Source organism: Mesocricetus auratus, unplaced genomic scaffold, assembly GCF_017639785.1.
Source record: "Mesocricetus auratus isolate SY011 unplaced genomic scaffold, BCM_Maur_2.0 Super-Scaffold_100019, whole genome shotgun sequence".
Classification (NCBI taxonomy): Eukaryota; Metazoa; Chordata; class Mammalia; order Rodentia; family Cricetidae; genus Mesocricetus; species Mesocricetus auratus.
In genome coordinates this window covers 4,016,025-4,043,261 of record NW_024429200.1, presented here as the reverse complement: position 1 = coordinate 4,043,261, position 27,237 = coordinate 4,016,025, and the positions used below count along the sequence as shown (strand labels likewise).

Below are 27,237 nucleotides of genomic sequence, written 5' to 3'. Positions count from 1 at the left end.
AACCACCCTGGGAGGGCCTAGGAGCCATAACAACCAGTTGACCAATCAACACAGGGCAGGTCACCCAAACCTGGAAGCGCACCAATCCTGAGACTGTTTCATACCCCTAGACATTCCCTTTAAGTTGCCCTTTAAGATTCCTGCCTCCAGGTTGCTTGGGGTCTTTCTCCAGCCATTCGCCATGGTGGTGGGGTAAGGGCCCGAGCTAATGGGGTTAGTTTGGCACAACAGTTCAGCTCCCTGCTCTAGCCAATATTCAAATCAGGAAAGGGATCACAGGCTCACCCAATTTGTAGCCAAGCTAGGAAATACCAGGAGCTCGGGGCTTGCTGCTGGCATCTGAAGGGTAGAGTTCTATTGGAACTGAACCCTTAACTCATGGGGTTCTCACACTAGCTCTGAATTGTTGGTGTCTATAATGAAGTGGAGAGCTTCTGACATATTTGTCATCAGAATTGTGACTACAGAGAAGGGGTGTGTTACTTTTAAGGCCTATGATGATTAATTTCTATGGTCAATAGGATTGGATTAAGAAACATCTAATCCTGTGGGATATAATGGAACACGCCTTTAATCCCAACACTTGGGAGGCAAAGGCAGGACGATCTCTGTAAGTTCGAGGTCAGGCTGGAGACATACTAAGTTCCAGGACATTCAGTAAGGAGGAACCCTGTCTTCCTATGGAGTGTCATCAGTCTCTTTATCTCCTCCTTCTTCTAGCTTCTGGTTGCACAGTTTTTCTTGTTTAACTGGTTCTATTGAGTTATTCCACTATTTTTTTATTCTTTTCTGATTTAATCAATACATACTCAAACTCAATGAGAAGTAACCTGGTGCTGTGCAGCACGCCTTTAATCCTGGCACTAGGGAGGCAGAGGCAGGTGGATCAATATGATATTGAGGTCAGCCTGGTTGTCTACACAGTGAGTTCCAGGACAACAAAGGATACCTAGAAACACACTGTCTAAAAGAACCAACCAAACAAAAGTCAATGAAATGTGCCATGCTAGACAGAACATTAAGATGTGGAGCCACTGCCTCTGCCCCTGTATTCTCTGCACGGGGCGTTCTCCTTCTGCCATGGTGACTGCCTGTACTGCCTGATTTTGTGTGTCAAGTTGACACAAGTTACAGTCTTCAGAGGAAGGAGCCTCAGTTGAGGAAATGCCTCTATGAGATCTAGCTATAAGGCATTTTCTCACCTAGTGATCCATGGGCCCTGCCCATTGTGGGTGGAGCCATCCCTGAACTTGTGGTCCTGGGTTCTATAAGAAGCAGGTTGAGCAAGCCATGGGTACCAAGCTAGTAAGCAGCTCCCCTCCATGGCCTCTGCATCAGCTCCTGCTTCCAGCATCCTGAACTGTTTATGTTCCTGTCCTGACTTCCTGCACTGGTGAACAGCAATGCTGAAGTGTAAGCCAAGTAAACCCTTTCCTTCCCAACTTGCTTTTTGGTCATGGTATATTGTTGCAGCAATAGAAACCCTGAGACACTGCCCATTCAAAATAAAAATAATGGACCAGACAGACTTTCCAGGCCACAGTCAGTTACGCACATCTAGACGATCTATGTTACCCTGTGTTACATCCCTGGCCCTTTTCTAAGTTGAACAATCTGTCTTTGAACTCGTTTTGTAGTGCAGGCTGCCTTTGAATTTTGTGATCCTTTTGCTTTAGTGTTGGAACTGGACTGTAGGCTATTTTACGTTATGCCATATTGTGTCTAGTAATACTTTTCAGACTGTGCCTTGCTCTGAAGAACTCCATTTTGAGAATGCAGCATGACTTGGTGGACAGATAAATGTCATTATCTAAGTTGCTCAGAATGAAAATTGTTATGCCCAGATCTTGGAGACACCCCCAAAGATCACCACAGAAGACTGAATCCCATATGCAAAAGCCAAGAGTGTTGTTAAAATGTCTACGTTTCCGGTCAAGGAAGCAATGTTGTTAAAATGTCTAAGTTTACCCAGTAAGGAGACACAAACCGTGACTCAATGATCCCACTGGAGTTTTATTAGTAGACAGGGAGGGAAAGGGGGGGGTGAGAGGTAACCAACCCATGCAGAGCTGAGAGAGAGAGATAAGATGAGAGAGAGAGACAGAGAGAGAGAGAGACAGAGAGAGAGGATGAGATAATGAGAGTAAGAGAGAAGATGAAATGGAGAGGAAGACGAGAGTAAAAGAAAGAGAGAGTAGAAGAGAGTGTAAGCGGCAGGGGTCAGTCCTTTAAAGGGGTCCTTTGCACCTGCGTGGTTCTCACAGAACTCTGGGCTGGCCAGAGCGCTGCCTGAGTGCGTCCTGCCAGGTAACAGGGCAGGCCAGCATAATGCCTGAACCTTTCAAAGAGCCTGTATCCCAACACATCTGCATGCGTTCCGAGCAGAGAGTGCCCAGCCTGGGCAGGGTAGGACTTTTGTTTTTCTCACAGTGGAGGTTGGGGGTAAGAGAATTTTCAGGGTTAAAGACTCTGATTGGGTGATGTTTGTTTAGGGGTATCTTGGCAGAAGGGAATAGGTACAAGCTGGACTCAAGGACATAGGGTGATCCTATCTAATCTTATCTAAAGGCTGGGATGTTTGGAACGTCAGGTACTTCTCCTTAGATGCTGGCCCTCCCTGGGTGGTATCAGTTTACAGCATTTCCTAGAACCCAGTGCTGTGGGCCAGTACACTGCAACCGAGGGCTGCTTTGTTTGTTTGTTTGTTTGTTTGTTTTACGAGACAGGGTGTCTCTGTATTGTTTTGGAGGCTGTCAGTCCAGCCCAGCCTCGAACTCACAGAGATCCGCCTGCCTCTGCCTCCCGAGTGCTGGGATGAAAGGCACGCGCCACCACCGCCCGGCTCGGAGGGCTGCTTTTTAGCTGGTTTTTATTGAGCCTGCCACGGCAGCCGTGTGTCTAACCCATGCTGGGCCCCACACACATAAGTTCACCAGGGTAAATTGGGTCATGTGATGGGAATGGGCAAAATCGCCTTGGCCTGAGTACTGCCATTTTGACCTTAGACTCCATTTTACCCGTAGGGCAAAATAAAGTTCAGCTTCCCAATGACTGACCAGCCTCTCCCCTAAACCAGAGCAATAGTCATGATGCATCTTTTGTTCTTTAGAGAAACCATGGCTGACAGAAAGAACAAATGAATGTGATTGGTTTTGAAAGACCCTGGCCCAGTCTAAACAGGCAGCTGAGGCTTATGGAAAATTCCGTTTCCCCCACAGCTGAATAGTCATAGCTATCAGAAGGGAGCTCAGCTCAAGGTCCCCACAGCTGAATAGTCATAGCTATCAGAAGGGAGCTCTGCCCAGGGACACAGGCTGCCGGGTGTCTGCGAGCGACCGGATGGCCAGCCCAGCAGGGTTGAGCAGACACAGAGACCAATTGTTCCTCAGATAGGGCCAAGGCCGAAACTTGAGTTCTAAGAAAAACCTCTATTTGCCCTCGCTCTGAGCCCTAGCCACATTTAAATTGCCCAATCAGGGTCCTGTTACTAGGCTTCTCACTTCTGTACTGCGCTTTTTGCTATAAAAGAACCCCTGAGTCCCCAGCTCGGCGCGCTCAGTTCCCCGAGACTGAGACGCCCGGGTACCCGTGTGTTATCAATAAAGCCTCTTGCTGTTGCATCCAAGCTCGTGGTCTCGTTGTTCCTTGGGTTCGGGTCTCCCTTCCGTGAAAGTATTCCTGCTGGGGTCTTTCAGTTTGACTGAATGCCTTGCATTGTACGTCAGCTGACAATGATGGAGCACACAAGTCCCTCCTCTTTGAATTCTGATTGATGAAAATTATACCTGTAGCTTGGCAACAAATATTTGTGATTTTTGTGCGTATAAACCCCACTTTTGTCCCTGTTCAGGGTTATCAGGAGAAACAAGGCTTCTGAGTCCTTGCCTAGCAGCTCAGATCAATCAGCGACCTGCTTGTGTGTTGATTTATTAGGATCTTTGGAACCAGTAAGTGTTGCCTCTCTCCTTCCTCACGGTGAGTAACAGGCTAGGTGTAACACCACAGCCATCTGAAACTCTAGTTCCAGGGAATCTGACACCTTCTCTTGGTCTCTACAGGCAATGAATGCACATGGTGCAGACATACCTGCAGATGAAAACCTATACTCATAAAATAAAAATAAACCTCTAGAAAAAATAAAATTATAGCAAGGAAATCAGACGCAAGGATTTTTCAGACATACAGAACAAAGAAGGGGTGTAAATCCCTTACTTGGACCCCATAAAGAGATGAACACCTAACAGTAAGATGGCAGTGACCTTCACTGACCTGGAATCTGACCACCAGCGTGTGTGTGTGTGTGTGTGTGTGTGTGTGTGTGTGTGTGTGTGTGTGTGTGTGCGCGCGCGCACGCGCGCGTGCGCGATCGAGCGTGAAGACCCTACAGGCACAGAAGTCCTGACTGTCCCAGGGGCTTTGGATTGGCTTGGTGCCCACTGTTGACATGGCTTTTGTGACTTGCCATCTGTCTACACTTCTGTTCACCCCTTTGGACCTGCCATCTTCCTCCCATTTCGTCACCTGGACCAATATTGCTCCTTTACCCCAGCATCTGGACTCAATTCTGCAGCTCTTCTCTCAGACCCATGACCTGCAGCAGGTCTGACTCACAGCAGCAGGAGCATCTCAAGTTGTTGGTTATCTTACCTCTCACAGAGACTCCACACCTGTATCAGGTTCCCTGCCTCTCAGGCCTCTGAAACCCTGTACCTTCTTAGTTCATTGAAGCCTTTAGTGACACACACACACATACACACACACACACACACACACATGCACTTATTGTGTGATGTGTAGTGTGTGGCCTAAGAGTTAATATGAGTACTGAAGACAGAAACAAAAGAACCTGTTCACCCCAGCCAGGATTCCCAAGGAAAGTGGGAATATCTGATAGACTGTCACTATACCTTATGAATTTAGTTATTCAATAAATTCTGATATTGTAGAAAGACACAAAGTACATCATCTGTGTTTCTGACATAGCTTCCTCATGGTATGCAGCATTCCAACTAGCTGGAATCAGACCTCACTTCAATCTATTACTTTGTCTTCAAAAAAACCAACAACAAGCCGGGCAGTGATGGCGCACGCCTTTAATCCCAGCACTCGGGAGGCAGAGGCAGGTGGATCTCTGTGAGTTCGAGGCTGGGCTGGACCGATAGCCTCCAAAACAATACAGAGAAACCCTGTCTCGAAAAACCAAAAAAAAAAAAAACCAACAACAACAACAAAAAAAAAAGGGCTGGACTTTGGTGGCACACACCTTTAATCTGCCGCACCCGCTGCACAGCCTGTATCCAAGAATGTGTGGAGCATGCTGGGATTGATGACACAGAGACCAGTCGGCTGTGCAAAGAAAACTTTAAGCAGGCCCCAAGAAGGCTCAAGAAAGGCTTCCCTCAAGAAAAGCTTCGGCTCCCTTCCCTACCCCTGGCTGGTTCTGCTCTGACACCAGAGACTGTGGTGGGTAGGTCAGGAAGAGGCGGTTAGTCTTTGGAAAGGTCAAGGTCAGGGCGTTCCCGTGGGCGAGTCCTTTTTAGAAACTTATTGCTCCGGTAAACATTTCTTATGGACACCGGATTGTTTTCAGTAAACATGTTTTTAATAAACATAGTCTTAGCTGCCTGCTCCCAGGCTGATGGGGAATTGGGCCTCCGGCCAAGGTCTTTTGTTCCCACATTAATCCCAGCACTCCAGATCTCTGTGAGTTTGAGGTCAGCCTGGTCTACAGAGCAAGCTCCAGGACAGCCTCCAAAACAATACAGAGAAACCCTGTCTCGGGGGAAAAAAACCACACACACACACAATACTAGATATGCCCTGTCATCAGGACTCTTCAAAAGGAGTCCATTCCATCTTACCTCAAGTTCAGAGAGCTCAAATCTGTCTTATTACCCACAAGACATTAGTTTGGTGGCTGCAGGATGTTTTGGCCTTGGTGGTAGACGTCTCTTATCTAAATAACAATAGACTTGGGTCCAGGGACATTTACTCTTGACCAAATACCTGGAGGATTAAGAGAAGTAAATCTCTTTGCCCTTATGCATGATAACAGGAGTCTTCTGCCACTTTGTCCTCACTGTGGGTTGAATACATAAGATGGTGAAAGAATAAGCTAAGGGCACATTCAGTATGGATTGATGGCCCTCCTGACAGCTATCCTGGGTCTCCGTCTTGGGTTCCTAACCCCTTTAACTAGCCTTCCCCTCATCCACACTCCCCACCTCAGGTTGGAACCTCAGACTGCAGCCTCGGAAAGACATCTTACGACAATGTTCCCCACCCCAGCTTCTGCCACTTTGGCCATTTGGTGACTTGTTCTGAAAACACAAAAGACCTGGGAAGAATGCAAATTAAGGAGGGGAGGTGACAAGAGACTGGAAAGGCCACACTAATCCTGTGTCATGGACTTCCCATGTGAGTGCAGGACTCAAGGAGAAACTAGGAAGCCAATTGAAGCAAATGCTTATAGTGAACCAGGGGACAAGAAGTCTAAAGCGAGGGTGGAAAATTCTAGATTTCTGTCATCCTTGAAATCTGGGAAATGTTAAAAAGGAATGCAGAAGACAAGAAGTAGTTCTAGGTTCCAATAAATTATAGCCTAGCTAGAGAGCTAACTTGCCCCTGGGTTGGGCACCCAGAATGTTACCCTCAGTTTAAATGAGACGCTAACAGGAACACAAGAAACAGAAGAGAATGTTAGACATCCACTTAGGTATAATTTACTACATAAGAAGGATGGAAAGTCAAATCAGCACCGAGAAAAGCATATGGGGAAAGATCACGAGAAACCAGGAGCAACCCTCCAGGGGTCCCCTCCCCAGAGTTACAGACAGCACTTGCTCTTCCTCATAACCAAGTATACAAGAAACCAAGCAAGAGTGAGCATGCTATACTCTCAGTACTCAGGATATAGAGGCAGAAATGTTAGGAGTTCAAGGTTACCCTCAACATGCAATGAGTTGGAATCAAAGACGGATTATATGAGAGTCATAAACTATAACGTGAGCTTTTTCTGGCCCAACTGGGTCCCACTGCCCTTCTCTGCCCCAAAGAAACACTCGGACATTATATTAGACATAAGTTGTTGACTGGCGACTTGGGCTTCTTATCCTTAACCCATAATTACTAATCTATGTATTTCCTTGTGGCCTTATCTTACTGGAGAAAAAGTCTGGGCCCCTTACTCCATTGGGGTCTACATCACATCTGTTCAGCATCTCCGCAGAAAAGAGAGAGACAAGAAGAGAGAGAGCGATTTCCTGCTTGTCCCTGTTTATATACCGATTCTGCCCTGCTATGACACTTCCTGCCTGGATCACACGGTGACTTCTCTTTACATTTCCCAGAATCCTCCTTGACTCCTAGTCCCACCTATCTTGCTTCCCTATTGACCAACAGTGCTTTATTCATCAACCAATAAGACAAACATATACACAGAAGACCATCCCCCATCAATAAATAAATAAATATATGGAGGAAAGGGAGAATAAAAGAGAAATGGGAGACAAGAAGAAGAGGAGGATGAGGAAGAAGGGGAGTGGGGAAGAAGGAAGGGAAATTCACTTAAGTCTTGGTATCCAGGACTGTTTAGAAGCAGTCAGGCTAATATGCAAGATGACTTACATGGTACAAGTTTTGGCCATATATCCCTGGTGAACAGAGTTTGATACCCAGAACCCACTTAAAGATGGAAAGAGAGAATCTAGTCCACAGGTTGTCCTCTGAGCATCACACAAGCACCATAGCACACACACCCACACATCCACACACATCCATACTGATCAGCAATTTTGTTTGTTTGTTGTTTTTTGACACAGGGTTTTTCTGTGTAACCATCCTGGCTGTCCTAGAACTTGCTCTGTAGATCAGGCTGACCTTAAACTCACAGAGATCCACTTGCCTCTGCTTCCCAAGTACTGGGATTAAAGGCGTGCACCACTACCACCTGGCCTGATCCACAATTTAAAAAGAAATAATTAAAATAGAGCCAGATGTAGTAGGGCATGCCTTAATCCCAGAACTTGGAAGGCAAAGGAAGGTGGATCTCTGTCAGTTTGAATACAGCCTGGTCTACTAGATGAGATCTTGTCTCAAACAAAATAAAACAAAAAATAAACATAAACTAGGCTTAAATACTGAATATTTTCTGAGAATCTCACAAAGATGACTTTTTTAAAGATACCCTAACTTCCTATATTCCTGTGATCCGTGATTTGATTTTACTGTATCAACTACACATTTATTATTATTATTATTATTATTATTATTATTATTATATATGGGCGTTTACCTGTATGTATGTCCGTGCACATTTGTGACTGGTCCCCTCAGAGGCCAGAAGAGGGTCCATCTGAACTTCAGAAGTCATTTTGTTAAAAGGTCAAAATCAGTTCATTTCTATTTACTGTAAAATTAAACTGTACCTTGACCTTTTCCTAAAATTTGACATGGTCCACACCTTACGGAATTTGACTCATAACTCCAACAGTTTCTTGACCTCCACCCCTCCACATATCCACTATATGTTCTGCAAAATAATCTTTTTTTGTCTGTTTGGTTTTTCGAGACAGGGTTTCTCTTCTGCAAAATAATCTTATCTGTTTCTGTATCTTGCTTGCCAAGTTCCTATAGGAAATCCCTCCTTATGGTTGTAGGCTATAGAAACTCTCACACTCCTTGTGTTCAGTGCTGATCTCCTGAGCCCCAAATTAGGGAAGACAGCCACCAGCCTGGCTTTGCTAGGCACAGAGGTAAAGTTTGCTTAATTCGACCAAAAAATTTTGAGCCCATGGTCTTTAATCTCATCCAGTGGGATTAACATTGGATTCTGTTGTGGGATAATTTTTTGTACACTATGAAGTTGTGTCTCTGCTAAGGCGCTTTCTGATTGGTTTAATAAAGAGCTGAGCAATCAATAGCTTGCCACGCCCACTGTGCAGCCTGCATCCGAGAATGTGGCGAGGGTATTGGGATTGATGACACAGAGACCAGAAGGCTCCTCAAGAAGGCTCTCCTTTATTCCTGCTCTGGCTGATTATTATATACCCTGACACCAGAGGTGGCAGTGGGTGGGTCTGAAAGAGGCGGTTAATCTTTGGAAAAGGTCGAGGTCAGGGCCTTCCAGTGGGCATGCCCTTTTCAGGAACTTATTGCCCCAGGCATTGTATTGTTTTTAGTAAACATGTTTTTAGTAAACATTGTTTTACAGCTGCCTGGTCCCAGGCTGATGGAGAAGTGGGTCTCTGGCCAAGGTCTGTTGTTCCTACAATAGCTAGGCAGGAGATGATAGGTAGGACTTCGGGAAGAGAGAGGAACTCAAGGAATGAATCTGAGAGCCAGGGAGATTTGACAGCTAGATGTGGAGCAAGTTGGACATATGGTACTGAGGAGAGGTAACAAGCCATATGACTGAATGTAAATTAATATAAATGGGTTAATTCAACTTTTAAGAACTAGTTGGGAACAAGCCTAAGCTAAGGCCAAGTTTTCATACTTAAGTCTTCTTGTCAGTATTTGGGAGCTGGTGGTCCAAAGAATATCCGACTACAGGTGTCCTGAAACTAAGTCGGTAGTGAGCTGCCACGTGGGTGCTGGGAATCAAACACAAGTGCTTTGGAAGGACAGCCAATGCTCTGAATCACTGAGCCATCTCTCCAGCCTCTACTTATCAGTTATAATCTGTTAGGTTACATCTCTAGAAGTACACTGCAATTTCAGTTAAATTCCTTATTGACTCCTTAAAGATAATAACTTCAAAATTTGCCAAAATGGTATATATGGGTACTATGAAGACAATTACGGGAGACTCTTTTTTGAGAAACCAATATACATGCTTTGAATATTTCCTGAATACTTTTCTTTCTCTCAATCCCTGTCCTTAAATTTTAAGTTAAAATTGTCTTTAAATAAACTTCAACTCTTGCTGGACATGGTGACGTACACCTTTAATCCCAGCACTAGAGAGGCAGAGTCAGGCAGAGGTCTGAGTTCCAAGCCAGCCTGGTCTACAGAACGAATTCCAGGACAGCCAGGAATATACAGCGAAACCCTGTCTCAAAAAAATAAAAACAAACAACAATAAAAATAAATCCACAAAAAAGCCCCTCCCTGGGCATGAGAAATCATCATCAACATATAATGCCCTAGCTCTCTTTGCTTATACTTTACCATCTTCAAAGGCATTGGTAAGACTCGGTTTAGAAACTGGCAAGTCATCCAATTAAGCAGAGTTTAGAATGTGTATGGGAAGATGATGATACCAACAGGAAGATCAGATGGGAACCAAACTGGGAAAAGCTTTCTGTGTAGTGGGGAAAACAGAGAATTCTAGAACAAAAGACACTGAGCATTGTAACTATAGAAGAGTCATTCATAAGCAATGTGGATCCTTGTGAAATGCATTTGGAACAATACTTACAAAAAGAACATTGTGCGAACTTCCTGAGGAGACAAATAAACATCAATTCAATGCAGACAGGGCACCAAATACAGAAACAAAAAAAGTTATTCAGGCAAAGTATAGCTTGACGAGCCAATGGATGTAGCAGGGGTTATGTACAAGAGCACAGGCAAGGGGCTACTTACAGAAGCATGGAGAAGTTACAGGTAGCTATACCACTGACGATAGTGTCTCTGTACCCGGAAACCAGGAACGTCCTATGAGCCCTCAGAGAGGGGTGGAGCCTTGTGAGCTCCCTCCCCTACTGCTTGGCTGACCCTGTATGACCCGAGCTTGTGCAGGCCTCATGAGGGGTAATCACACTTGCTGAGAATTCAAGAGGGCAATAGCAATGCCATGTACAGCAGAGATTAATAGGCAGATAACGAACTAACATGATGTAGATAAAAGAAACTAAAATGATAAATCTACACTTAAAAGACAGAGACCTTGCATACTTAAACAAAGTGAAAAATATAACTATCTTATGTGACATTAAGAAGATATATTAGACATTTTGCTTCTTTGATAAGTACCCAAGAAAACAATTAAGAAGGAGAAAAGATTTATTTGTGCTCATGATTTCAGAGGTTTCAGTGCATGATCAGATGTCTCCACTTTTCCAAGATCTGTTATGAGGCAGAACGCTGTTGTAGAAGAGTGTGGTAGAACAAAACCGTTCCCTTTGTGAGAACCAGGAGACAGAGAGAGACAGAGAAAGGAGCTGGTAACAGGATTTATCTTTCCAGGGCATGATCTCAGTGACCTACTTCTCCCAACTAGGTCTCACATCCTAAAATTTCCACCACCTCCCAAAATAGTATCACCAGCTGGGGACTAAGACTTAAATACACGAGACTGTGAAGGGTATTTTATTTCCAAACCAGAATAGAAGGCTAAAAATACGGAAGATAATTCCCTTTGAAAATGATTATCAGATGGGCCGTGGTGATGCACACCTTTAATCCCAGCACTCAGGAGGCAGGGGCAGGCAGATCTCTGTAAGTTCAAGACCAGTCTGGTCTACAGAGTGAGTTCCGGGACAGGATCCAAAGCACCATGGAGAAACCCTGTCTGAATGCCTCCCCCCCCCAAAGAAAAAATAAAGAAAAATAGTGAAGACACTTGTAAAACACTCATACACGTTGGTAAAAGAATCTAAATGGAATAGAAAGAGGAAAGGATGAGAGAAAGAAGAAAAGACACAGGAGAGAGATGGGGACCATGGGAGATGTGGCTGGAGACGACAGCAAAGACTGCACTATAGTAAATGGGGTGGAGAAACATAAACAACAGTCCTAAAAAACGCGCCTGAGCAATACACAAACAAAAGTAAAAGACGTATCCACAGGGGTTGAAATTGAATAATACAAGATAAGAACTAAATGGGATTCTTAAGGCCACAGATGTACTGAGTTGAAAAGTGGAGTCCTCAGATCCCTCTGACCCTACGTGGTGCTCTGTGCAGGAGAGCCAGCGGGTCTCTGCAGCCTCGGTGCTCCTGGGATTCTGGCAGGTGTGTGTGGGGGGGGTTTCCAGCCCTTGGTAACTCCTTTGGGACCTGCATTTCAGGTGGCCTCTTCTGGTCCTTCAGGCCTGCCATGCCCACACAGCCTGGGGACAAGAATCTGCGGAGGGTGTCGGGATTGATGACACAGAGACCAGTTGGTGGTGAAAGAAGGCTTGCTTTATTCTTACCCCAGCTGAATTGGGATCACTATCTAAATTACTAGTAGATGCCCTTTAAAAAGGACATAACCATTAAGTATTTCCCAAAAACTTCTGAAAATCACTCAAAGATTGTAAACTATACAGTGTCCCAAATAACTTTTGAAAATTATTTGAGGTTTGTGAGTACTCTTTCCAATCCAATCTGCCGTTTACTAACTGTTACCAATTTTCAATTCACCCATTTTCAATCCATCCTCCAACTGAGGATGATCCCTCAGGCAAAAGCCTTAAGATTTACTCAATCCACCCTCCAACTGAGGGTGATCTCTCAGGTTCCCCTTGCTTTCCCAACCTTGGGGTCAGGCAAAGGCCTGAAGATTTAATCCAATCCACCTTTTTAACCCAAGGGTGATCTCTCAGGTTCCCCTTTCTTTCCTGACCTCAGTGGGTCAGGCGAAAGGCTGGAGATTTTTTTATTTTATTTTATTTTTTTTGTTTTTCGAGACAGGGTTTCTCTGTATTGTTTTGGAGACTGTCCTGGAACTAGCTTTGTAGACCAGGTTAGCCTCGAACTCACAGAGATCCAGCCATTAAATGCTTTCGCCACCAGCGCCTGGCTTTCTGAAGATCATGGTGACCCTCCTCCCAATCTTGGACATTTAAGCCTCCCCCAAGTAATGAACCATGGACTCGCTTGTTCGATCAATTTTAGAAAGCCTTCCAGGGTTTTAGCCTTGACTATAGTCCACTGTTCTTCAAGTAACTTTTTTGTTTGATACTGTAATTCAAGCTTCCTGGGACTGTTCTCCATCGTTTCTTTTCTTATTTTCCCCAATCCGTCCCTGGTGGGCAAAAGGGATGACCCTGTCCACTTACCTCGCTTTCAGATCTCGGTGGGACCTCCAATTGCTGCGCCCATGCAGCCTGGGGCTGAGAATCTGCGGAGGGTGTCGGGATTGATGACACAGAGACCAGTTGGTGGTGCTTTATTCTTACCCCAGCTGGTTATATACCCTGACACCAGAGGTGGGAGTCGGGAGTCAAGAAGAGGCAGTCAGCCATTGGAAAGGTCAGGGTCAGGGTGTTCCCATGTGTGAGCCCTCCCGAAAACATCAGGAACTTATTGCTCCGGTAAACATGTTTTTCTTTGCGGACACCGGATTGTTTTTAGTAAACATGTTTTGGTGGCAGACACCGGTTACAGCTGCCTGCTCCCAGGCTGATGGGGAAGTGGGCCTCTGGCCAAGGTCTCTTGTTCCCACACAGGCCAGGTGTCTGTGAGGACTAGTACTCTTTTGTAGTTTGTGATGCTTTCTTCTGTGGAGCTTCATTAGGCTATGATTCTCAGTCATGCTACCTGCTTCTTGGCAGACATCTCTCCTGGCTTAAAAGAAAAAAAAAGTCTCACAAGTTTCTTGAGCTTCCACAGTCCTGTTTCTTGAGCTTCTAGAACCTCCTTTGTTCTTCCTGGAAGGGATGTTTCAAAATCAAGGAAACAGGTACTTAACACCTCTGAGTGCTGTTAACACTAAAAATGGAGATGGAGGGGCCGGGCGTTGGTGGCGCACGCCTTAAATCCCAGCACTCGGGAGGCAGAGTCAGGCAGATCTCTGTGAGTTCGAGGCCAGCCTGGTCTACAGAGTGAGTTCCAGGACAGCCTCCAAAACAATACAGAGAAACCCTGTCTCGGAAAAAAAACAAAACAAAAAACAAAAAACAAAAAACAAAAAAAATGGAGATGGAGAAAAAGAAACTGCACTGGAATAAATTTCCCAGTGAAGGACCTATGGTAATCGTGACATCCTGAGCTCAATAACCAGACAGTTGGATGCAAACAGCACGAGGTTTATTGTTCACACAGGCGCCCTTGGGTACTCCAGCAGCCTTAGCTAGCTGAGAGCCCCAGGCTTTAAGACAGTTTTCTTTTTATATACATAGTCTTGGCAAGCAATAGGGGTATGGCAAAAAGTGCAGGCATAATTTAACCTTCCTGGAGAAACCACAAGGTCAAAATTAAGCTTATCTCAACAGTCTGCCGGTTTCATGTGTCAGCACTCTGGACCAGATGTTCTTTTCGATCTGACCTTGTTCCCCACCTGGGGGACCTTGGGGAATTTTCCATTGGGGCAATCTTGGGGAATTTTCCACTGGGAGATCTTCTGAGTCTCAAGGGGGATATATTGTCTTTCACCAGGTCATTCCTATGCAGAGAGACAACGGAGCAAATGCTACAGGCTTGTGGTGATACATCATTTATGATTTGTTAAAGCTTGCCTGAGGATTCAGTAAACAAAGTCAGGCTCAAGCTGTAGAGATCAGGCAGTGGTGATACACACCTTTAATCCCAGGACTCAGGATTAAGAGGTAGACACACTGAATTACAAGAAATATATCCAGTACTAAAGAGAAACAGCTCACACACAGCACTTGGGATCACATGCCTTTAATCCCAAGACTCTTGAGAGGTGTTTAAGACATAACAGGGTCTTAGGGCTGGGGTGGCATTCGTTCTCCAGCCACATTGAGGACAGGAAGACATTGAAGTCTCAAGAGTGTCTAGTCACACTGGGGAGAGCATAGCAGTCTGAGTGAATCTGAGGAGCAGTGAAGTCGGGAGCAGTCTGAGGATCGCGCATTTGGTTGAACAGAGATAGAGGTAAGAGCTAGGGGTGGTCTGCTTTTCTTTTCTGATCTTCAGCTTGAAGCTTGAACTCAACATCAGTCTCTGGGTTTTTTATGTTTCGTGTTACACAGGCTTCCCTAGATATTGATGGGGATTTGTTCCAAGATACCCACAGATACCAAATTCTGTGGATGTTTACTTACTTCTCGTACACAAAATTTTTTCATATAATGTATATAAATTCACCTGTTAGCCAGGCATTGGTGGCACATGCCTTTAACCCCAGCACTTGGGAGGCAGAGGCAGGCAGATCTCTGTGAGTTCGAGACCAGCCTGGTCTACAGAGTGAGTTCCAGGACAGGCTCCAAAACAATACAGAGAAACCCTGTCTCAAAAAACAACAACAAAAAAATTCACCTGTATGTGTGAAATCAAATCTAGATTACTTATACCCAATATAGTGTAGATATTACACAGTTGGCATGATATATTGTTTATGAAGTATTGAGCACAGGTTCCTTATTGTTATTTTTTGGAATGTATCTGGATTTTGTTTGCTTTTGTTTTTCGAGACAGGGTTTCTCTGTGGCTTTGGAGCCTGCCCTGGAACTCGCTTTGTAGACCAGGCTGGCCTCGAACTCACAGAGATCCGCCTGCCTCTGCCTCTGTTACTCTTTTAGACTGATTAAATCTTGTGTATCCCTGGGTGGCTTTGAACTCAGAGAGAGCCATCTGTAGGAGAGATCTCATGTACCTGCAGCACTGACCACGGCCATTTGGGCATGGTCACAGGTATGTGGGAGAATCTAGGGATAAAGGGGAGGAAGATAGGGGAGCCCTGTCTCTTGGATTCCGGTCGAGGTCCGGAGACCAGAGTGCTGAGCTCAGTTCTCGGCTTCTCATGTACGTGACCTCTTTCTCTAATAAAGTATCTTTTGACCCCCCTTCTCGATATCATCTTCGAGGCTCATTTACCGTCTAGAGCCATCTACATCTTAATCCTGAGTCCTGGGATTAAAGGCGTGTACCACCACCTCCTAGCTTCTGGCTGCTAGGATTAAAGGTGTGTACCTGGCTTTATGGCTTGTGGCTGATTTTGCCTTCTGAATCCTCAGGCAAGCTTTAATAGTTTATAAATAATATATCACTACAAACCATCTCTCCAGCCCCCAAGATGCCTTTTGTGTGTGAATAATGTTGTTCTAAGATCGAATCCCCAAATAGGCAAAGCATGTTACAAAGGCTCGGAGAGGTGCTCTGTACAAAATGAACAGCCATTGAAGATCATGATGCTTTTTTTGTTTGTTTTTTGTTTGTTTTTTTTTTTTTTTGGTTTTATGAGACAGGGTTTCTCTGTACTGTTTTGGTGGCTATCGGTCCAGCCCGGCCTCGAACTCACAGAGATCCGCCTGCCTCTGCCTCCCGAGTGCTGGGATTAAAGGCACGCGCCACCACTGCCCGGCTTCATGATGTGTTGTTTTAACAAAATCTCAATCGTATAAAGACTTGGGAGTCCAACGCTGGGGTGAAAGCCTAGCTCAGAGAGCCTGAGAAAGCACCCACCCCCTCCCTCCTCAGCTGATGTCCCCAAAACCCCTTTTTCTCCTACACCATCTCAAGCCAGACTCCTCAAACGGAATGTTCCTCCCTCCGCTTCCTCTGTATGTCTCTCTCCATCCTTCTCACTTCCTTTCACTCTCTATGGTTTTTTTCCTTAGTAATCCTATGTTCACTTTCTGTCAACGCGTTGCTTACTCTGCCTCGTGACCTATGGTTGATTTTATTTAATCCTGTTTACAATATCCAAGCAGAAAGCTCTTGGACTCAAGGTGTGTGCTAGGGCTGAGCCACACCACAACTAGAAACAGGTTTTCCCAGTAAGTAATGTAATCTCTGGGTTCACAGTGTGACCAAATATCCTGCAACAGTTTAGTAGCAGAACCTGATCCCGGAGCCCTATTAACTGTCATGGGAAGCAGGGAGGTGTTGCTGATGTCAGTTTTTCCAGCCTTATGTCATTTAGTTAATTCCTCCAGGATCATCTCAGTTTTAGTAAAAGCCGTGCACACAGAACAATATCCTACTCTGAGCTATGTCCAGAATTACTTCCCTTACACATAAGCACTGAGGAACCAGCCTGCCTCCATCTTTGGCGTGAAAGCCATCTACAGTTAAGACAAACTGGGTTCATTCCGTTTATGATTAAACCACTGTTTCTCAAGGATTGGGTTATGCCCCAGCTGTAACCTTAAGTACAAATGGCTCTGTACAGCCTGTTCCAGGAGAGCACAATCATGTCTTTGTTTCAAAAGGGTTGTAATGACCATCTTGCAACCCCACCTTTGTTTCAGAAGGTCACGGCTACCTTGTTATGTTGTGCTTCTGTAATATTTACCTGCTGAATCCTCCAGTTGCAAACCTCCTATCCCTAAGCTATAAAAACCAGATTTTCCTCATGCCCAAGGTTGACCTCTTGAACCCCGCCTTGGGAGGAGGCAGTCCTTGTATATGAATAAAAAGCTTGCTTTAATAAACTTGGCCATGATGATTTGGTCTTTCAGTCATGAGTGTACCAAAGCTCCTCTCCTCTCCCTGTATTCTTCAAGCTCCAGTTAGAAGCTTTACTCTGCTTTTTGTTGTCACTGTTTATAGAGAAAGGATTTTTCTGTGTACACCAGGGTGGCCTCGTCCTCTCAAGTAATGGAATTAAAGGCATGCACCATTACACCTAGCTTTTCCTCCAGCTTTTAACTGAATATGTAATTTCTATTTTATTTATTTGGTTTTCAAAATAGGGTTTCTCTGGAACTCGCTTGGTAGACCAGGTTTACCTCAAACTCACAGAGATCCACCTGTCTCTGCCTCTCAAGTGCGAGATTAAAGGCCTTTGGCACCATAGCCCGGCTCTATTATCTTTATTAAGAGCCATTAAGGGAAAGATGTTGCCTACCAGCCTAAAAAGCAATGGACTCTACCTCTGGGGTGGAGACCTACCATTGTTTTCATTTTTAAACCTAATCCAACTGTGCCCAACAATCATGTGGCTAAGGAACCACCCCTCAGGAAGGCAGGTGCACTTTAATCCACCCTTAAATGAGATAATGTACTTTCCCTTCGAAAAATTCTTGGCCTCTAGTGCAGCAGTTCCAAATTCCCCAGGAGTTCTGACTCAGAAACGTCCGTCTTTCCGTTTTCTTCTCTTCTTCATCTTTCTGATGCTGGCCTAATAGAAGTTCTCTGGTACTGTAGGCTTCCTTACTCTTCCCCTAGAGCTCCCCTCCTGGTCCTGTGGCTGCTTGTAAGCCACTCTGCTGACCTCTAAGTCTGCCTAACAAAAAATGCATGGCTTTTCTCTTCCACCTCTCCGTCTTCCTCTGGGCAGCTGGCAAGATTTATAGCTTGCCTTCATTATTATTTTTTCTTTCTTTTAAACTCTAGTAAAACTCCCTCCAGCTTCCCTTTTGAGGCTCTTCTTAAATTCTTTTATTAATGAGATCAAGAACCTCAAGAGGGGACTCTGATTTCCCTAGCAACAGGTGGCAAATCCCTTGGGACCCCCCAGAATTTCCGGTAACAAGCGTGGGGGAGGGGAGATATGAAATGCAATACTGAAGCTCAAACTAGAATTGAGCTCTTCCCCCCACTTTGAGACGGGATTTTACACTTACTATATAACCTAGAGTGATCTTGAATTTGTAGTGATTCTCCTGCCTCAGCCTCTGGAATATTAGGAGTACAGGTGTATGCTACCAGGTCTGGATTTTTTGTTCCTTTTTTTTTTTTTTTTTTTTTTTTTTTTGGTTTTTCGAGACAGGGTTTCTCTGTGGCTTTGGAGGCTGTCCTGGAACTAGCTCTTGTAGACCAGGCTGGCCTCGAACTCACAGAGATCCGCCTGCCTCTGCCTCCCGAGTGCTGGGATTAAAGGCGTGCACCACCAACGCCCGGCTTTTTGTTCCTTTTAATAGTTTAATATTCATGTAGTTAAAACGTTTGCAAATCTTTTATTTAATTCTTGAAAAATTAACTGCTTTTACTCATTTAAGAAGCAAGATTAATTTCACCTTTTCCTAACGGGGTAATTTTAAAGAATTCCGATAATTTTGCAATTTCTCTCCTTATACTCATTCATTCATTAGAGTTGAATTTTCAGGCCACAAAAAATTCAAGCTGCCTGCACGTTCCCCCTTTCATACAGGGTGTGTGTGTGTGCGCTTGCTTGCTTGCACAAACGTGTTTTGATTCTCTTCTCATTTGCACGTTACTTACTTCTTCGCCCTCCCAGGACCCTCCCACGATCTTTCCTTCGCGGTCTCCCGCAGCAAAAGCAGCTCTCAAAGGAGTTTCTTAATTAACCAGGTTGGATAGCCAAGGTGGAGCCCCGCCCCTTATAGGCGGGGCCATAGCCGCGGGCCGAACCAGGCGCCTGCTCCGGCTCCTGAACAAACGATCCCTTTACTAGCATCAGATCTTCAGAAACGGGCACACACACACGCACACGGGCACACACACGGGCACGCACACACGCACACGGCCACACACGCACACGGCCACACACCCGCACACGCAAGAACAAACGATCCCTTTACTGTCTTCAGTGGACGGGCACACACAGACATACACACACACACACATATACACAGCACATATACATACACGCACGCGCGCGCGCACACACACACACACACACACACACACACACACACACACACACACAGCGAGCCAATCAGCGGCCGCGAGCCTCGGCGTCCAGAGCCGGGGCTGGCTCCGCCCCCTCGCAGCCTCCCGCTTGGGGGCCGTCCGAGCCTCGCGGGCTCCCGCGGTCCCCGCCCCCTGGGCAGGCGCGGCGGCCATTGGCTGGCGCGCCGCTCGCCGTCGCCGCGGTTGCTGGGAGAGGGAGGTGGGGGCGGGGCCCGCGGTGGTCCAAGGGGCCCGAGAGAAAGGCTGCGAGGCGCGGGAGGGCGCGCTGGGCGGGTTCGAGCGGCTCGGCGGCGGTTTGCCTGGCGGCTCGGCGCGGCGGCGGCGGCGGCGGCGCGGTGCGGGAAACCCGGTCCCCGTTGACAGCTCCGCGTCTTCCGGCCGCGCCACTCGGGAGGCGGCTTCCTCCCTGCGCTCCCTCCGCGAGTCGGCGCGGCCTCTTGAGGAGCAGCGGGAGGCGGCGGCGGCGGCGGCGGAGGTCGTCGGGGGCGGCGGGCGGCGAGCGCGCTCCCGCTTCCCCGGCGGCGGCCGCAGGACAATGGAGGTGGCTATGGAGAAGGCGGCGGCGGCGGCGGTAGCGGTGGCGGCGGCGGCGGCTCCGGCCGGCGGCCCCGCAGCGGCGGCGGCGGCGAGCGGGGAGAACGAGGCCGAGAGCCGGCAGGGCCCGGACTCCGAGAGCGGCGGCGAGGCAGCCCGGCTCAACCTGTTGGACACTTGCGCCGTGTGCCACCAGAACATCCAGAGCCGGGCGCCCAAGCTGCTGCCCTGCCTGCACTCGTTCTGCCAGCGCTGCCTGCCCGCGCCCCAGCGCTACCTCATGCTCGCGGCGCCCGCGCTGGGCTCGGCGGAGACCCCTCCACCCGCGCCCGTCCCCGCCCCCGCCCCGGGCTCCCCGGCCGGCGGTCCTTCGCCATTCGCTACCCAAGGTGAGAGAGGGGGGCCCCGCGCGGTGGCGGGCGCGACCCGCTGTCACGCGATCGGGGAGGGCTGCGGAGGGCCCGGGCTGACTTGGCGGGTCCCTCACTTTTGAGGAGCTCCGTCTGGACGGCTGCGGCGAGTTTGCGGCTTCCCCGCTGCCTCCGCGAAGCTTTGTCCCGGTGCCTACGATCCGGATCGGCTCGTGGACACCCGGGTTATGCGAGCCGGAGAGGAGACGGGGCGGGGGGGTGGGGAGGGAAGGATGGAGACGAAGGGATGGGGAGTTTCTCCGATGATTGATTGCAGACTGGTCGCCGTCTGTTTCGAATCTTGTGCGTTCGGGGCTCTTTTACCTTAATGAGTTGGCTCTCCTCTAGCCCCCTCCGTTGGGGACAAAGGAGCCGGGAGAAAGAGTTTTGTTGTCTGCCGCTTTCGGAGATTATGCTTTGAGCGACACGATAAAGGGCAGAAAGTAAATGGACTTCCAGAGCGTCTTGTACGCAGCGGTTGGAAGTTACTTTCTCGTTTGTGGTGTTATTGGGTAATTAGTTTTTGACAGGTAGTTCCCGTTGCATATGTTAACAGGTTTAAAAGCGTTTAAAGTGCAGTAATTTCTGGGAGGACGCTGGAAGCTTATCTATTTAATACTGCGAATATTTGGGCAAATTGACGTCTTTGAAGAATACGAAATAACTGGAAAAGAGAAATCTGTTTCTATTCGTGTTTTTGTTTGTTAGTTGGTGTGTGTGTTTGGTTTGGTTTATGTAGCGGTCCAGACTTGTTCACAGCCAGCAATCTTCCCGCCTCAGCCTCTTGAGAGTGAGGATCACGGGCACGAGCCATCACACCTGGTGGCCAATCACTTTTAACATCTGTTTTAAAGGGAGTAGCTGCTTTGAGTTAGTATGTTAAATTACACTATGTTGGGATGAGATTGTGTGTGTCTTATACTCACTTACCTCGGTCTTAGAACAGTCTTCAGTCATAGGAAACTATTTTCATGGGTCTCCATTGTTACGAGGAGCCCACCAGAGACGAGTCAGTCACCTATACTGTATTTAAAGTCTTTGTTCCAGTTGGCTGGGATTACACCCAGGTATTCAGGGTGCAAATGTAGCCCCCCTCCCCGTGGTTCTCGACCTGAGGGTCCAAACCTTGGGCCCCTTTCACAGGGGTCGCATATCAGAAATTTACATTACAATTCATAATAGAGGCAAAATTACAGTTACAAAGTAGCAACAAAAATAATTTTATGGTTAGGGGTCATAGTATTAGGAAGATTGAAAGCCACTGTTCTGAACTTTAGGAGCTTTTAAAGGCAAAAAACCACATCCTGTTACCTTGCCTGTCAGTTGCTAGGGGTGGGGGGTGTTTGTACAAGCAAGCAGTTTAACAGTAGCTAAGATAGGCAGTTTAGCTGGAAGAGGTTTGCACAAGCAGGCAGTTTAACAGAAGCCAACATGCATTAATCAGCTGGGCATCTTGACCTCACACAGGCTCTTAGAATAGAGCTTGATAATCTTCCACAAGATTCTGCATCAAGGAGATCAAATCTAAAATGGCCTCAGCAAAAATACAAGATAGAGGAACCCCTGCACTATCTTTCCCTGTCATATTCATTCCCTAATTGGCTCTATGGGCATGAGCTGACACATTGACTCGTCCTGTTCTGGGGGTGGGGGCATGGTTGGTCCTAAGGACCAGTAGCTTAACTGAGTTCAGGGTGCAGGGTGTCCCAGTTAACTGGGTCAGAATAAGACTCAACAGTCAGGCTGATGCTGACAGTTAGGGTGGTCAGCCAGGGGGACCAGGTAAACAGACTGATAACAATTATCTGCTCTGTGTCACCTTTCTTTATGGGTTTCCCTGGCCATGGCAAGGGTTCCCTAATTACCCCTGTTGGTTGGCATAGAAACAGCAAGTTTCTCCTAAGGCCATGCCAAGTCCTCTGTTTCATAAAAAAAGAAAGAAAGAAAAATAGATCTAGCCTCCTTAACTTCTGTAGGACTACCTCTGCAAGAGAGTCAGCTAGGCTCTCCAGCCTAGAAATGGTCTAGGTCTGAATGTATCTGGGAACTGAGTTCCCTAAAGTTTTGATTTCCAATAATCAAGGCTGAGGTGCCTATAGCAGCTGCACTGGCTGACGATTCCTTCCTCTTCTCGGACAGGGCTGAAATGGGTCCCTTTGGAAAAGGCCAGGATGAGCTTTCCCCTCTTGTTTATTATAGGCACATATAAACTAATAGACCAATATACATAGAGGTAGGGGTGTGATTTTTTTTCCCCAGTGATTTGGAGGAGGCACATTTAGTTAAATCATTAGTACAAGCAAGCCAGGTAGGTAGCTTCAGGGACATGAAAGAATATGCAGGCTTCTAGGCTAATATTGGTTCTTTGGGCATCTTAACAAACCTTATTGTAGAGTGAAGAAGCACTATATGTAGGCACCTTGTAGAGTGAAGAAGACTATATGTAGGCACCTTGTCCTTAGCATGGCAGCTCACCATGCATAAAATTGTAATCCCTGAAGGCCTTTTTCTAGTTTCTCTTCTTCATAACCTGATTTACTGATCCATATTGTTTCACCACGGGAAGGGACAAAAGAATTCTTATCCGTGAGTTTTCCGAGTTCCCATGTCCAGGTTTGGGTTTGGGGCTGATAGGAACTGTGTTTTGCCGTTTAGTAAATAAACTCTGGTCAGTCTTATCTCTAAGGGGTCTGAGGTCCAAGTGACTTGTCATCTCTCTTCAGTGACTTTTTATTTTTTTGGTTGAGAGTAATGACTCCAAGCGATAACACCAGCTGCTTTGACTGCGGTTGGATTAGTGAGGATGGCTGGGTAGAGTCCCTTCCAGACAGGTTCCATGGTCCTGGTAGGAATCCATTTTATCCAAACTAAGTCTGGCTGTAACTGGTGAGCCGGTTCAGCGGTAGGAGAGAGCTGGTCACTGGCCTGACAAGTCCCTGCTAATCGTGCAAGTACTTGAGAAGGGAATGATTAGACATTTCTGCTTGGGGAATAGTGTGGTCCCCTCACCCACCCCAGGCATTAGACAGCATCTCTTGGGTGCTTCCTCAAGAGGGCCTCAATAGAATTTGGGGCTGTCAGGAACAGTTCTTGCCCTACGTTAATTTGTCGGCTGCTCTTACCAGCAGGGTGGTGGCAACTGTAGCCCTTGTATATGCTGACCATCAGGTTCAACTGGGTCAAGTCTCTTGATCACATTTAGGCCACCAGTCTTTCCAGGATTCCAGAGTTTGCCTGAGGACCCTTGAGTGTGAGGAGCCGCCCTCGCTATCGCTATTGCCGTTAGAAGATGGCGCTGACATCCACTGTCAGTTGGAGTTAACTGTCGCTGTCAGTTGGAGTTAACTGTCGCTGTCAGTTGGAGTTAACTGTCGCTGTCAGTTAGAGTTAACTGTCGCTGTCAGTTGGAGTTAACTGTCGCTGTCAGTTGGAGTTAACCGTTTAAACTGTGCCTCTCCCGTGACGTCATCTGGGGTGATGTGCAAACCACCAATCCCGGCTCTACACATCTCACTCGGAGCTCCTAGGCTTATATAAGGGGCTGGGTTTCTTAGCTTGGGGTCTCCCTCTAAGAAGCTGATCATCTATCTCTCAAGATGCATTAAAGCTTTACTGCAGAAGGATCCGAGTGTTCTGCGTCGTTCTTGCTGGCGAGACGGTAGCGCGGGACACTTGAGAATGTCTTTGGCTTCATCCACATACAGGTGAATGGCTTAATGTCTGGAAGGGTCAGGGCCAGGGCAGCCACCAGGGCCCTTCTCAAGGCTTGGAAGAAGGCCCTCAGCTCAGTCTCAGTTCATTCAGAAGTCTTCATACCCCTGGTGCTGACACAGAAGGGGTTGGCTAGCTATCAAATCCATTTTCATAGCCAGCAATATCCAAATGCTCCCAGGAATTCCCATACTTGGTCGTGCCCCCACCCATCCAGATGGGTTTGCAGGATGGCTAAAATCCTGTTGTAAGAAAGCATTTACTTTCCTTCCTCTAGGTTGTAGTCTAGGTATATGACACAGCTGAACCTTCTTGGCTGAGACTCTACCCTAGGGCTTGGAGGGATTCCAAAAGGCCTTCTGTGGTCAAAGTATGAGGAGGTCATCTCTATATTGGAGCATACACTGCTTTGTGGATATTTTTGTTGAAATTCCAACCTTGGGGCTTCAACTAACAATGTTGGTGAGTTTTTGAATCCTTTCTCATGGTCTGTTTCCCATATTTCCTCTCATCTATTTTTCTAAGGGCAGCCATCACCACATGGAAGAGTTTGTTGGTTGCCACCTACTCATCCCTTCAAATCCTTTTGTCTTAGTTAGGGTTTCTATTGCTGTGAAGAGACACCATGACCATGGAGTTCCAAGGTTCAGTCCATTGTCGTCATGGCGGGGAGCGTGGCAGCCCTCAGGCAGACATGGGGCTGACTAGGTCTTGATCAGAAGGTAGCAGGATTCACACACTGGTCCGTATCTTGGCCATAGGAAACCTCAAAGCACACCCCCACGATGACATACTTCCTCCCGCAGGGCCCCACCTACTCCATCAAAGCCACACCTCTCATTAGGACCATTCCCTGTGGGTTTATGGGGGCCAATTACATTCAGACTGTCACATCCTCTAATTTCTGAAGCTTTCTTTCTCCTTATGTCTAGGGCCAACAGCATGACAAAGGCAATATTAGTGGCTCACCAGTTTTCAGGGGCATCTAGGTATATGGGGGTAAATAACCTGCTGTGCCTCACAGAGCCTTTCCAGTACCTCAGTGGACACTTTGTCATCAGGTTCTTGAGTATCCTGAATTACCTTGGATAAGTTGGTAAGTTTTATGGCTGCCACATTTAATCCTCACAATGATGTTTGGAAAGAAGTTTCCAATGCCTCCTTACCTTCATTGGTATTAGAGCCCCAGCTGGGTCTGGTTGATGGGAAGGTTCACTTTGGTGTGACCTTTGCTATGTTGGGAAGTGTCCATCTACCCAATCCAGAGCTGCTACTTTCCAGCCAGATTTGGAACTTCTTGGCTATAAATAGGGTTGGTTTTGGTTGTATTACTTACTCTTTGGTTCTTTGGGGGGCCTGCCACCCCGCTCTCAAATGAATCACGCACACACACACACACACACACACACACACACACACACACACACACACAGTGTTATAAATGCCCGGCCTTAGCTTGGCTTCTTTCTTGCCAGCTTTTCTTAACTTAAAATATCCCATCCACCCTTTGCCTCTGGGCTTTTGTCTTTCTGTATACCTTTCTTTACTTCTTTCCCCATGCCTTGTGTAGTTGGGTGACTGGCCCCTGGTGTCCTCCTCCTCCTCTTCTTGCTTCCTGATCTTTTTCTCCCAGATTTGTTCTCCTATTTATTCTTTCTGCCTGCCAGCCCTGCCTATCTTTCCTCCTGCCTGGCTATTGGCCATTCAGCTCTTTATTAGACCAATCAGGTGTTTTAGGCAGGCAAAGTAACACAGCTTCACAGAGTTAAACCGATGCAACATAAACAAATGCAATACATCTTCGCATCATTAAAACAAATGTTTCGTAGCACAAACAAAATTTTAAATAATATTCACAACACAGGGTGGCCAGGAGCTCCTGGCAGTCACTCCAAGTCAGCTTGTGTGTATAGAAATGTTTGCAGCAGGCTGATAAGGTCCTGTCCTAAAGAGGGGTGGGTTGGACCTTCCAATTACATAAATTATTGGTGGAGAAAAGGACCACGTCCCTCTCCCTCTTCCTCCTATCTGTGATGGGGTCCTGGCATTTCCCTCAAGGGGAAAGCAGATGCTGGTCTTAGAGCCTCAGAAAAGTCTGCCTGGCCTCCCCATAGCCAGAGGCACTGTTTGTGCTAGGGAGAGAAGGTACCAGCTGCAATAGACAGCCTCCTGGCCTGTCTTCTGGGAAGAAGCATTTTCTCTAACCCCGCTCACATTTCTCGTTGGTCAGTCGGAACATAAGGAGGCAGAGTGTCCATCTCTTCAGGAGGACCATGCATAGCGTAGCTGGGGCATCTTCACCTCAGGTTCCATTGTCTTGCCGTGTCACGTAGTTCTTGTTGGTGCTGTTGTATTCACAAACGGCTGTCTCTGATCCTTAGTTACAAGCTTTTGCTCACCCTCTGTGAGACCTGGGATACTTCATTAGTTGTAGGTAAGATGGAATCTCAGATCATTTGTTGTAGTTTGTTTCAAAGTGACTTACTTGCTGGAAAGGTAGTGCAGTTATGACGTAAATTTCATTTCTTTTGTTTATTGGTTTTCAAGACAGGGTTTCTCTGTGTAGTTCTGGCTGTCCTGGAACTCGCTTTATAGACCAGGCTGGCCTTGACCTCATAGAGATCCACCTGCCTCTGCCTCCTGAGTGCTGGGATTAAAGGTGTGTGCCACCACTGTCTGGCATATCTTATTTCTTGTTTGTTTTTTGAGACAGGATCTCACTGTGTAAACCCTGGCTGGCCTCCACCTCCTGAGTGTTGGATTCAAAGGCATGCTCTATCAGGCCCAGATAAATCTTAGTTCTTAAGGTACATGTGTATGTATATACTTAATGTTTATATTGATGCTGAGGAATAAGCCTTGTGAATAAAAACCACACACTGCCGTGAAACCCCCACTCTTAATTCTTAGACACATTTTAAGGTTTCTTTTTGGCTCTTCTCCCCCATGCTCTTCTTAATATGTGTGTTTTGCCTGCATGTATGTATGTATGTATAACACATGTGTGCCTGATCTACAGACTGAGTTCTAGGACAGCCAGGGCTGTTAAACAAAGAAACCAACAAACAAAAAAGGGAAAGATTTAAATCAAAATATAATGTCTTTATACTAAGGACAAGACAAAAATGAACCCCTGTGTAAAGGGTTAA

The 27,237-nt window shown here is 46.6% G+C and overlaps 1 protein-coding gene across 2 annotated transcripts in view; it reads left to right on the top strand.

Annotated features, from left to right (window-relative positions):
* Nucleotides 1–19,746: 19,746 nt before the first annotated feature.
* The window catches only part of Trim24 (tripartite motif containing 24), a 100,440-nt gene continuing 92,949 nt past the window's right edge, over nt 19,747–27,237 (top strand). For both annotated transcript variants that reach the window (XM_021234294.2, XM_021234293.2), the window contains exon 1: nt 19,747–20,356. In XM_021234294.2, the coding sequence (XP_021089953.1) occupies nt 19,969–20,356 (388 nt within the window). In that variant the 5' untranslated portion in view covers nt 19,747–19,968. The remainder of the gene's footprint in view (nt 20,357–27,237) is intronic.